The following is a 12832-nucleotide window of genomic DNA, read 5'->3' as shown; positions in this document are numbered from 1 at the left end:
TGTGGCTTTGTTTCCACTTGCCATCAGCTAAATCCACCAGCACACCCAAAAATTTCAGATTTCCTCAGTGCTCAGGGAACAGCACAGGGGCTGAATCCAAAGAGACAGCACAGGCTGCCCTGGGACAGGGACAGCACACAAAGAAAACAACCCCACCTCAGCATCCCAAGGACCTTCAGCTACAGCTGCATCACTGGGGTGACACCACTGGCAGCTTTTTTTAGAGGGATAATAAATTTCCTGCTTTGTGCAACTCCCACTTTGTTCTGCTCCGCTCTCCAACGTGGGCTTGTTCCTATCTTAGACAACATCACAAGGGGAAAGATATAGGACAAGACAAAGGGTTGGGATAAAACCCAGCAGGCAACAAGGCAGGGTTTGGAAAGAGCCCATAGGCAAACACACCTTTTTCAAAAAGCAACTCGTGTGCAAAGGCATTTTAAAGAGGAAGAGGCAGCAGAAAAAGAAAAATAAACACGTTTCAGTGGGGATTTCTGGGGAGTGTTGAGCAGGTGGCAGCACCTAGAGATGGATTTTGCAAGTTCTGAGCGAGGACAAGGTCACAAAGGGGATACAGAACCCTCAGCTGTAGGAAAACACAGGACAACGCAGCCAGAGAGATTTCCAAAAGCACTGACTTCTCCAAGAAGAGAAGCCTTCCTGCAAGGCTCTGGCTTTGCCATGACGTGAGGGAGTGTCAGGATGGAAGCACAGGCACCAGGGAAGCCAGAAAATTATGCAACACCTAATCAGACCCTAATGAGGCCTCGCTCCAGAACACACAGGTGGCTATTTTAATCCAGCTCCAAGACTGAGCATTGGGAATCTAAAAGCCAAGGAATGAGCAGAAACAGCTCTGAGAGGTTTTGTGCCTCGCTAGCAAGAGGATCCACTGACATGGAAAAAGCCTTCAGATAAGGGAAGGGCTGTTTGTCTGGTTTTTTTTTTAAATTTCACAGTGAAAAAACACTTGTTGCTCCCTCAGGAATCTTAATATTCAAGGCCTTCTTGGCTCACAGAATCCCAGGATGGTTTGGGTTGGAAGGGACCTTAAAGCTCATTTCCTTCCACCGTCCCAGGTTTCTCACTGAGGCTTCAGTTCCCAGTATTAGGATCCCAGGATGTGGGAAGTCATCACCTCACAGAGATCCCAAAGACCCTGCACGATGCCCACAGAGTATTTCAAAGCACTCAGAGCCCCTCAAATACCTGCAGCCTTCACTTTTAGAGCACCTAGATGATGATGATGATGATGTAACTCACTTCCCATCCCTGTGTTCCCTTCCCTGCCCAAAATCTCTTATTTCTCAGACCCAATAAAGCCTTTTTCCACTGTTTTTTTTTTCATTTCTCCAGGTTTCCTTTGCAAAGAGCCATTCTGCCTCTGCTTTGGTGTTTGTGATGCTCTCAAAAAGTGCTGGTTTCAAGCCTTTATTTCTCAATCTATGGATACAAGAGCCCCCACGTCCTGCAACTGCACTTTCAGGGCAGGTAAGAGGGAGGGAGGATGTTCAGCACCTACAGCAGGCACAGGGGGGCTATTTCTGTCCACAAACCTCCATCCCCACTCAGTATTTCACTGGGGCAAGTCCAAAGCTCCCAGGGGAGCTGGAGGAAAGGCTCCAGAGTTTAATACTTTGCCAAACAGGACGTGCAGTGCCCAGGTCCTACAATAGCTGTTGATACTAAAAAGGCACAGCTGGTATTTCATTTCAGGAAAAAGCAGAATTGCCCAGTTACACGAGAACTTCTCTACCCAGTGAGGAGCAGGGCTGGAATTTTTTTCAGGAGGGCTCAGAGCAGCTCAGAGGTGGTTTCAGGTGCCTGTGAAAGTTTAGCCCTAAAGCTGTGCACCAGAGAGCTCTGGGTGTTACCCAGCGTTGCCAAACTAGTTCCCACTGTGTTACACAGCCCTTCTCCTACCAAATGCACCATTCCCCTCGTGAAGTTCCCACATCCTGAGGAAAATTCCTCACACAACCCTTAGAAACCTCCCTGGTTCTCCTCAGCTGACCCACCTGCACCGTCGCAGGGCAGAGCCCGTTGATGTGGCACCTGGAATTTCATCCCAGAGCCCGTTGTCTGTGCAAACAAACCCCAGGTCTGGGGTAGCAGAGGTGAGGAGCCAGACTGCAGCTCGCTCAGCAACCTCAGCAAGGAGCTGGGAAGCTCTAATTGAGGGGAATTCAGGGCAATTCACAGGAAAGAACCGACGTTTCCAAAAGCGGCCACGGATCCGTGGATGTCGAATCACGGATCTGATTCCCCCTCCCAACTCCCACCACGTACTTGCTACGCCAAAAAAAGGCTTTATCTGGGTGGATTTTCGAGGGAAGCAGGGAAGGATAAGCCTTTTCTGTACCACTGCCCAGTTCCTGGATGAAACACAGAACGTCACGACTGACCGGACACTGTCACCCCCCTGTCCTCTCCCACAGGGAATTCGTCCCATCAGCTGGAAACCTCCCCCTCTTTGGGGCAAAACATCAGAAAGCAAAGTGTTTTACCTGCACAGGCAGCGGAGAGCAGCTCCTAGGAGAGGTGCATCCCTGCAAACAGCCTGTCCCAAGTCCATGCTAAGGACAAACCCCCAGCCCGGGGTTGGGGTCACCGAGCCCTGCGGGGCGACCCACGGACAAGAGCCACTCACTCATCAGCCTCATTCCTCCATGGGGATGTTCTTCCCTGCTCCAGCCTCCCTGGGAGTGCTCCTGTGCCTCCTTAGAAAGCTGATTATGAAGGAGTAAGTCAAGCCCAGCCAGCTGCTTTAATTGAGCTCGTTTGTTCATTAACCCCTCAGTCCCCAGGGTGGGAGTTCCTGCATCCCCTGCAGCACAAGGCCGGGATGTACCCACACCTTGGCAAGGAAATGTTGTGTTTTGTGCCCAGTGATGGCTCCAGAAGAGCTTGAACCACGTCCTGGGACATGTGTGATCCAACACAGGGCTCCTTCCCTTTCCCTTCCAGCTTCAGGCCCAAGAAGTGCTGAGGAGACACTTGAGGGACAAAACCTTGCCCACAGAGCTGCAAACCTTCTCCAGCTCTATCCCATTAGCAGCTCCCACCTTTTGTCACTCAGGGCCAGGATCTGGCCCAGCTGGTGGCAGTGGAGGAACCCTCAGATGACCCTCTTTGCCTGTTCAATCCCATTCCCACAAAGGGATTTTTTCCCTGTTCTTCCCAAAAAACTCAAATTCTAGTTTTCTCCCTGCCTCAAGCCAAATTCTGCTGCTGAACAGCAACTACTCCAAGAATTGCATTTACCTGCAGTAAAACTGAACTCTGGAAGCAGAATCATTAATAAAAAATCATTAATAAAATCATTAATAAAAAATCATTATAAAAATCCAGTTCTGATTTTACTCGGGGAGGGGGGGGAAAGGAAAAAGAAAACCCTAATGCAATGATCCATCTTAGAGCTATATTTCCAAAGGGGCTTTAAAGCAGGCTGAGGATTTGCACTGGCCCTTGGCTCATCCCTCAGGATGAGCAGCCAGCACGAGCTCCACGTGGGCAGCTGGGGATGTCACTGCTGTCACTCGTGCTGCCGAGGATGGAGGGCCCTGCACTGCGCTCCTGCTAAATCCAGAGCCCCAGCTGCAAATTTAGAAACGTTGCCTGAATTTCTCTCCGTGCTCTCCCACGTCCTGCCCTGCTACAACTCCCGTCTGCCTGCATGAATTTCTTAAAAAGCACTGCTTAGCAACCTGACAGCCTTCTGGCTTCCAGCACAAGGCAACCAGTCCCTCCCATTCCCGCTCCTCCGACAGGGAACCCATGGCAGGCACATGGATTCACTTAGAGCACTGACAGGGAATCCATGGCAGGCCCATGGATTCACTCTAGAACACCCTCTGAGGCAGAGCCAGGTTAAAGCCCAGCAGCCTCGGTGACACTTGTGTCACCTCCTGGCAGCCCTGGTGCTTTTCTGCCTGTGGGGAGGCAGAAGGATCCTCGTCCCTCCTGCTGCCACAGGTCGCATCTCACTTGCCCAGGGAACGTTTCTGGGGAGCAATACCCTCACTGGAGCAAAGGAGGGGTAATTACAGAGCCTCCAGTAAACCTTGTAAGCCATCCAAAGCCCCCAGAGGGAAGCAGGTGAGGCTGCAACACCCACTGCACAAGAGATACGGATCTAGGGTGGGTTGTTTTATAAAAATCTCTCCTCTCCCTTTGTGGTTTTTCCAAAGAAATGGCAGAACACACCGGGCAGGCTGTTAAGTCCCCACTGCCAGTGCTCCCAGCCCTGTGTCCCACAGCAGCTCCACCCCAGGAGCAGAGTGGACCCTCTGGAGAACAGAGAAGGGCTTGGGACTAAGGATGAGACACTGTGGCTGTTCCTGCCCCACAGTTTGGAAGGGTGCAGCCTCACCAGTTGCCTTGGGCTGGGAGCAGAGGGAGGCAGGATGGGGCAGGTCCAGAGCGAGCAGGGAGTGCTGGGAGCGAGTCTGGAGCGAGGGAGAAGAGCAAAGGGGGACAGAGAAAAGCACGAGACGGGGCATGAGTCATGTTGGCACGTGGCCTCTGCAGAGAGCCCTCGAGCAAAGAGGGCATGAAGTGAATTCCTTGCCAGGCAAAAAGCCTCTGGAACAAAAGGCAGCCCAAAATAGGCTCTGGAATACCTGTGTGCTCCGGCTCATCCCCAGCACACTCACCTGGGATGTGGTCCTTGCTGGCATCTGGTCATGTTTGACCAGGCCAGGAGCGCCCACAGCAGCCCCAGATCTCCAGCTAATCCTTGGGAAAGCCTCCTTCCCTCCCCAGAGGGGAGAGCTCTCCCCAAACAGCCAGCACGGGCTCTGCAGGTCTCACACACTCCCAGGGCAGAAATCCCACTGCAGGCAGCGACTTTCCGTGCAGCCCATCCACACCTTCCCACCTGGGAGCTAAGGGTGAGGGAGTTTTAAGCCAGGATCAAGAAACCAGCCCTCCCAGACCTTTGGGGAAAGCTTGGATCTGCAGGTGAGCAGCGTGGCTCCAGCCCTTGGTGCCACCTGGGGATTGGGAAAGCCGGCGATGAGGGTGTTCTCCCAGGAACACCCCAGCCCTCTGGAATCACAACAGCAGCTCCATTAGCTGTGGCTCTTCCTGCAGCCACAGCAGGTTCCCCACTTGGCTGAGGCTGGAGCCTGGCCAGGAGCCATCCTTCAGCTGCTGGATGGCTTGTTTCCACAAAGAAGGATCCAAACCCCGGCTTTAGTTACCTTTCTCCTCTGTGGAAACAGCGTTTCTGCACCCTGGGGGGGTTAGATTTTAGGGAAACTGGCTGTTTGTGGGGGCCAAAAGTGTGGGGGAAGAGGACCTTTCTCTTTAGTGCTTGTAGAGCATCAGGTCCTGGCCTGAATTGTGGCCCCTGGAATGACAAAGAGCAGGAGAAACCCTCAGGGAGACCCTCAGAGAACCTCAGTGGTGGGAAGTGCCCTACTTCATCCATCTCCATTGTATCAGCATCTCCTTCAGGGGCAGCATCCCTAAATATTCTAGCTTAAGAGCAAAACAAGGATTTTCAGCTCCCTTGCTCCTTCTTTCACTGCTGTGACTTCAGCAAAGCTGGAAGAGCCCCCACCATCCACATCTCCAGCCCCACGACACCATCCCCAGGGTGGATTCCTTCCCAAGCTTGTGTGTCTCATCCAGAGATGCTCCTACCACCCCTTGGAGAAGGGCACCATACCCATCCCCACCTCTCCAGCTTCTCCCTTCCCCAGAGTCACCACCAAAAAACACCTGTAGGGACCAGAGAACAACCTCTCTGCTGTACAAACCCGCCCTCCCCAGGGCAGGGAATAGGGATCAGCTCATTTCCCAGTCCTTGTTTTGGGCACAACTCAACATTCCTCCCTAAAGCAGCTCAAGGGCAGCGTGAGACGAGCACGTGAAGCCCTGATCTGGGAGAACATCGGGGTATCAGCAGCAGGGCAGGGGCACAGCCGAGTTAGAGCCTGCAGGGCACCGAATATCAGCTCGAGACGTGCTGGCAAAGCCACGTGGAAAGGGCACCCTGCCTGCCTCGAACTCCTGACGCTTGTTCTGTGTTTGTACAAGCACAGAATTCCCTCCCAGATGTTTGCAGAAGCTCAGGAACTTGGCACAGGAGCGAGGAGTTGGCCTTTAATTAACCAGAAGTCAAATACAAGAGGGACGTCAGAGCCCGGGAGCTGCTCTGCCCCCCTGATAGGGGCTCTCAGCTCTTCTGGGGTCTCACACATCCCTGTCTCTCCTTGGCACTCTCCTTTCATGTTAAAAAGGACTTTTCTGGTGCTGCTTTCCTGATCCCTTTGAGGGCACACCTTGGACTGAGCTCCACAGATGCATCTCCCACCCCTTCACACGTTGAGGACTCCAGTGTGCCCAGTGCCAGGCAGATGGAGAACCACCAGCACAGAAAAGCAGATCTGGGGACAACACAACCACCTCAACCACACCAGAAAGGCCATTTCCAATGTCTGCTTCAGCCCCCACAGCAAACACCCCCCATCCATCCCCCATTTCACCAGGAACTGGAGGGACAGGACAGGGGGGAATGGCTTCCCACTGAAAGATAATAGGTTTAGATTGGATATTGGAGAGAAATTCCTCCCTGTGAGGGTGGGCAGGCCCTGGCACAGGTTGCCCAGAGAAGCTGTGGCTGCCCCATCCCTGGAAGTGTCCGAGGCCAGGTTGGACGGGGCTTGGAGCAACCTGGGCTAATGGAAGGTGTCCCTGCCCATGGCAGGGGGTGGGAGGAGATGATCTTTAAGGTCCCTTCCCACCCAAACCATTCAAGGATTTCATGACCCTATCCACCCACAGTTTCCCCTGGATGCCACCCCACCAGCTGAGCTCACACACAGGCAGAACAGATCATAGAACCATAAAATGGTTTGGGCCAGAAGAGATCTTAAATCCCACCTCATTTCACCCTCTGCCAGGGGAAGGGACACCTCCCACTATCCCCATCCAGCCTGTTCTTGAACACTTCCAGGGATGGGACATCCAAAGCTCCCCTGGGCTGGACATTCTCTGCTCTGTCTCTCAAGGTGTGCAAATCTTGCCAAGCTGTCTCACCCCAACCCCACTTCCCCCCCCCACACTCTCTCACCCCAGGTTAACTCCACTTTCCATCACATGTATTTCAGAGAAGGACAGAAGTACCAGAGACAGGCCATGACCATTGTCATCCTTGAACAGAGGGCTAACACAGCCTCTCCTATCATTTGGCAAAGAGTCATTTCCCCCTCTTCCTTGGTGGTTTCTGCACTGTTTGCTCGGCTCTGGGGCCTCCTGGCAGGGAGGAGCAGCAGGAATTACCTCCTGCTGCCCCCCTGAGGTGTCCGTGGGCTGCAGGGCTGGCCCCGGTGGATCTTCAGGTGTTTGGCTAAATGGTCACTGCGGGCAAACCTCTTCTCACAGGCAGCACATTGGTAGGGCTTCACCCCGGAGTGGGAGCGCTTGTGACGGGAGAGCTCGTCCGACCGGGAGAACCTGCGGGAGAAGGGAACAGAGGTGGGCTCCAGCCTTCCCTGCTGGACAGCACAGGGGATATGGGCACCCTGGCATGGGGGAGGCTGAGCTCTGCCTCTGCCACAGCCTCCTGGATCACCCCAGACAGGTCACTCCTCTGCCCCATCCAACCTGCCAGGGAGGGCAGAGCTCCCGAAACACACTCCTCCAGGTTTGGAAATAGGGTTTGGGATCCTGCTTGGAAATAGGAAGGGGGAAAGCAATTCACCCACTGAGATCTTAATTTCTTTCCACTGCTCTTTAAGGACACTGGCCACATACTTCCTTCATTTGTTTTAACTTGCTGAAATGCAGGAGCTGAGAGCCCCGAGGCCAGACATGGTGAGACAGGGATTTTTGGGGCATCCTCCCAGGCTGGCAGTGCCTAGAGGACACACAGTCCAGGAGCCTGGGAGGGAAGGCTTTCCTATAACTCCCCATCCAGCCCAGAGCTGTTGAGAGAAGGTTTGTTTTCTCTGAGGGTGTGGGTTCTCCCTGCAAACTCTGAGCATCCCCTTGTTCCTCCCAGTGGCAGCGAGTTTTCCCCGTCAGCTTGGGCTGGACTGGGAGCTGGGAAAAGGGAAGCTGCCTGGGAGCTGAGTTAAACACAGAGAAAAAGGGAGGAAAAGCAGACACAGCCAGCCTGGAGCACAGGGCAGAGGTTCCTGTGCCAAAGCGACTGTTGGTTCTGAGGATGCAGGAACAAGGACCACAGGAATACCCAGTGTCCACACTCCTGCTCTGTGTAACTCCCACACCCAGAGCAGATCAGATGAACAGCCTGGAAAGTCCCTTTAACCACATGAAGTGTCCCCACTTATTTCCCCTGCACCTTCCTTCCACCTGGCACACACAGCTCCAGCCCTGGGGGCACGGGCAGCAGGTGGGTCACAGGTACTTTGAGTGCCACCCCCAAGGTCTCACAAGGCCTGGAGTGGCTCCAGGATGGCTTTGCATGTCAGGGCAGTGCTGGAGAGCAGGACCAGGCTGGATTTCCTCCTGCTCTGCCTGTGAGGAGCCAGCACAGATGGCAGGAGCATTAGGACGGGAGGGTTTTTCCATCTGGCTGAAACGTGCCCACGCAAAAAAGCACAAAGCAAAGAGCTTCAGCTGCAACCCCAGACTCCTGTGAGAGGATTTCAGGCTCACACCTGGGCTGGGAAATCCTGTGGCTGCTCACAAAAACCTCTGTGGAAACCAGACGTGTCCCAAGGCCACCCTCAGGTCTTCCAGGAGAACCACTGACTTCTTTCCCAGCTTTGTGGAGAGAAGAGAGTTCCAAGGTCTCAGCTCCCCCATGAAGAGCAGGGCCAGGAGAAGGGACAGATCTATTTTTAAGTGAGGGACACGTCTAGAAAAGGGAGCACAGCCTGGAGAACCAGGTGAGTCCATCTGATAGCACAGCTGATGCTGTGGAGGGGGAGCAGAGCACAGCACAGGAGCCTGCAGGATGCTGTTGGACAGGCTGGCACCAGCCCTTTCCTCCTCCCCAGAGGGAAAAGTGATGCTTGTGTGGTTGCCACCGTCCCCTCCTCAATCCCCAGGCTCTGAGCAACAGGTACAGGAGGGTTCAGCACTCCTGGTTGGGACTGGAAAAGGAGCTGATGCTGATAAACCTGTGCTGTGGTTGCAGCTGAAATGGAGGGACAGTTTCTGAGGGCAAAGGGACAGCAAGAGGGAGCCCCAAAATTCAGATTAGTCTCAAACCTTCTGGGGCTTCAGCACCCCAAGACAGACACTGTAAAACCATCCAGGGGAACGAGGCAGAGAGGGAAAGCCAGAACATTGTGTAAGAAACCAGGAAAGCTCAGCTGCCAACACCAGTTCTGTGTGATATCCCTGGAGATCTGCTGATGGAAAGACCTGAGGACTGTCAGCCCTTCCTGCCAAAGGCTGTACGAGCATCCTGCCCCTCGGGACAGGCACCCAGCACCAGGAAGAGAACACCCCAGCAGAGCAGTAATCAGGGAAGTGCAGCCAGATTAAACAGCAGCGTTAATTTAGGGAACAGGGCTCATTTAGGGAACACAGATCAAAGGAAACAACCACCACCATCATGTGCAGAGCAAACAAAAGTAAATGCAACATGGAGATACACCACAGGCCCACGGGGGTGTGAGGGATACGGGCAGCCAGGGCAGCAAACAGCAAGAGAAAGCAAAAGGTTGCAAAACAAACACAGAATTACACACTGGCTGCTGAGGAAGGACTGATACTCCTGTTTCCTTGGATAAATATTAATGGGAGAAGCCATTTTTGGAGCCCCCACTGCAGAAATTGTCCTGAGCTAGACACAGAAAGCTTCCAAGATGAACACATCACTTGGAAAAGGTCTATTGCCAGAGGGGGTTTAGGCACCCAGTTCAAGGAGGATTTGGGGTGCTGGGGAGAATATCAGCTACGTGTCCCCAGCTGGAGATTTTCAGCACTTTTGGACTGAGTGAAAACCACCCAAAACACTCCACAAGCTTCACTTCTCCAGGTCTCCTTCCAGCTCTCACCTATAAGTCGCTCGGGAAAGAAAACGGGTGATTTTATGCTGGATTTTCACCAGCCAGGAGCTCTCCTGCCACCTCCCCAAGCCCTGGCAGGCCTTTTCCAAGGACCCCTGCCCCCCCAGAGCCCCCCACTCACCTCCAGCCACAGTTGGGCCAGGCACAGGTGTAGGGTTTCTCCCCGGTGTGCCGACGGAAATGAGCCTTCAGGTGGGAGCTCTTGGAATACACCTTGTCACAGCCCGGGTGGGAGCACTTGTGGATCCGGGAGAGGGCAGGGGGACCCTGCTGGTGCCCGGGGGCTGCCTCCACCTCCTGCACATCCCCCAGAGCCCCAGGCCTCGTGGGGACTGGCAGGGGGGCAATCCTGACGTATTTTTGGTCCACGGTGGTCACAGGGGGCTGGAGCGGAGGGAGGAGGGGGAGGTTTGGGCCCTGCAGGCTGATGACCAGCTGGGCCACCCTGACACCCTGTGGGTGGCTGTCCATCTGGAGAGGCTGGATTTGGAGGACAACAGGGATGCTCCCAGCAGCCACTGCCCCGTCCCCACCATCAGCTGTCCCTCCAGGCTGAGCAGTGCTTGAGGCATCTCCCTGCACACCGGAGACGGGCTGTTCCCCAGAGCCACCCGAGCTGACCTCGGGCTTGCTGTCCCTCCCTCCTCCTTCATCTCTGAGGAACTCTGCCTTCTCCCTCAGGAACTCCTCGATCTCCTCCAGGGTGGGGATGAAGTCCTGGGAGAGGCTGCTGCAGAAGTCGGGCAGCCTGAGCTGAGCCTCGCAGACGGCGAGCTGGGCTTTGGGCTGTTCCCCCTTGGACAGCAGGACGCCTTCAGCGGGGCTAGTGCTGCCTGCCAGGAGGTGGCCAAAGCCCTCTGGGGGGCCAGATGTCCTCTCACTGCCATGTCCTGGCAGAAGGGACGGTGGCATCCTGCACTGCAGAGCACTGGTCAAGCTCTCGAGGCTGGTCAAGGAGGGCAGCAGCTCCTGGCAGCTCACAGAGACCATTTGTTGACTCACTACCCACAGAGGCAGCTCAGGAGCCTCTGGAATAGCTCAGCTGGGGAAGTCTTTGTTCATCTGCAAGGGAACACCACCAAGGTTATTTCCAAATTCAAAAAGCAAACATGAAAACCCTTTGAATAAAATGGACTGTTGCGTGAAAAAGAAAACATCAGAACTAGTCAGTGGCCTTTGTTTCTAAAGAGTCTGTTGCTCAAAAAAACCCCACATGCTAACCACTTTCCTCTCCAGAGTGCCAGCAGGCTGCAAAGAGCCAGATTTCCCCCCAGAAGCAAACTTCTCTGGGGAGTTTATGAAGGTAAAAATACACAATGAAACCCTTCATCCCTCTTCCACCTACGCCGGAGGGCAGCTCTGCACTGCTGGGTGGTGGAGGGGATAACTTGGGGCTTACAACCACGAGTTAATTGTGATCCAGGAGAGGGTGCTGGCTTCTCCACACTGCAAATGTGGTGCAACCACACCCTGACACAGACCTGGCCTGGCTGGATCCGAGCTCACTCCCTGCACAGGTAACCAGACAGCTCGGAGGGTGCTGCTGCCAAAGTGCCCGCGGCCCTGCTGAGTGTTCACCCACCCCGTGGGGCCAGGGCCAGCAGTGCCTGAACAAGTCAGCTGGGAGGGCCCCTGTTCAGGCAGGTCTGCCCAAACTCGGTCACACCTCCGGAGAGCAGCACAGCCAGCCTGGCTGGGGTCAGCTCCCAGGGCCCCTGAGGACACAAACACCACGGGAGAAGGAGCACAGTGTCGCCAGGTCAGACCTGTGTGGTCTCCAGAGGTGACTGGTCTTCCACGAGTCAACACCCCAGGCCCCCCCAGGCCCTGCTGTGGCTCAGGGGGTTGTGAGTGAGGTGCCAGAGCACCCTCAGAGCAGCCACACACCATTCCTGCCCCTGTGAGATGTCAGCTTGGAGGCTGCATCCTGCTCCAGAGCACCCAAACCGCCCGAGGCATCAGGAGCTATTCACATTTAACACAGAAATCCTGCTTCCAAGGGAAGGAAAACCTATGTCCAAGTCCCTTTTCCAGAGCAAGTCCACGAGATTTCTGCAGAGCTGCAAACCAGTCAGGCCAGTCCTGGTTATCAGTGTTCTCAGAGCTGGGAGTGGGAATTTTTGAGAAGCAGTCTGGATATGATATAAATGCTCTTACTCTTAAAAAAATAACCCCCACATTGTTTGAAACCTGCCCAGAGCAAGGTGCCACGTTGCTCAGGGGGCATTTGCAGCACTGCCCAAGCCATCTCACAGCTCTGCATCAGCAGCTCGTGGTGAGCAGAGGCTGCCCCTGCTCACACACGAGGTAAGGAAGGTGTCTGGGCCAATCTCAGCCTTCAGGCTTCAAATTTTCAGCACAACACAAATTCCTGCTCTGAACCATCCCCTTCAAGGCAGCACCCAACTCCACTCCTTCCTCCACTCCAGTTTTATGATCTCTGGTCTCTGCTTCTCTTTCTGCAGGGAAAGCCTCCCCCCTCTGGCTACCAAACACTTCTGTTTACCTCTTCCAGAAGGTCTTAAACCTGATTTTCCAACCAGGTCTCCTTGCAGAGCAGCTCAGGAAGTCTCCATCCCTCCAGCATGTCCCCAGGACAACTGAATTGCACTATAAACTCCTCAGCTGAGGAGCCTCGTGTGGTACAACCCTTCTGTTGAACTGACAACAGGAATAAAAGCACGACCAGAGGGCAGGAAGGGCTGGTGGTTGAGCTGCTGGCTCAGGACTGAGATCTGAGCAGGATCTCCAGCTCTGCTGCAGATTTCTCGTGCAGCCTTGGAGTGCTCTGATCCTCATTTTCCCATCTGAGTGGGGGCAATTAGTGATGCCCCACC

The 12832-nt window shown here is 54.4% G+C and overlaps 1 protein-coding gene across 1 annotated transcript; it reads right to left on the bottom strand.

Moving 5' to 3' along the window:
* Nucleotides 1-6951: 6951 nt before the first annotated feature.
* LOC103753916 (Krueppel-like factor 15) lies at nt 6952-12816 on the bottom strand. The gene is made up of 3 exons (XM_018079835.2): nt 12502-12816; nt 10117-11057; nt 6952-7464 (listed from the first exon to the last, which is right to left on the bottom strand). Exons 2-3 carry the CDS (start codon nt 10983-10985, stop codon nt 7287-7289), a joined length of 1047 nt encoding a protein of 348 aa, XP_017935324.2. The 5' UTR covers nt 10986-11057; nt 12502-12816; the 3' UTR covers nt 6952-7286.
* Nucleotides 12817-12832: the final 16 nt, after the last annotated feature.

The sequence above is a fragment of the Manacus vitellinus genome, unplaced genomic scaffold (assembly GCF_001715985.3).
Source record: "Manacus vitellinus isolate BGI_N305 unplaced genomic scaffold, ASM171598v3 scaffold_47_pilon, whole genome shotgun sequence".
NCBI lineage: Eukaryota > Metazoa > Chordata > Aves > Passeriformes > Pipridae > Manacus > Manacus vitellinus.
The sequence above is the reverse complement of the archived record's forward strand: the minus strand, read 5'-3'. Positions and strand labels throughout refer to the sequence as shown.

Bases quoted from the DNA above. Each gene is read 5' to 3' on its own strand.
- LOC103753916 (XM_018079835.2), bottom strand. From the start codon at position 10,985: ATGGTCTCTGTGAGCTGCCAGGAGCTGCTGCCCTCCTTGACCAGCCTC. The intron at 7,465-10,116 runs GTGAGTGGGGGG...CTTCTCCCGCAG, and splicing joins TGGCCCAACTGTGGCTGGAG to GTTCTCCCGGTCGGACGAGC.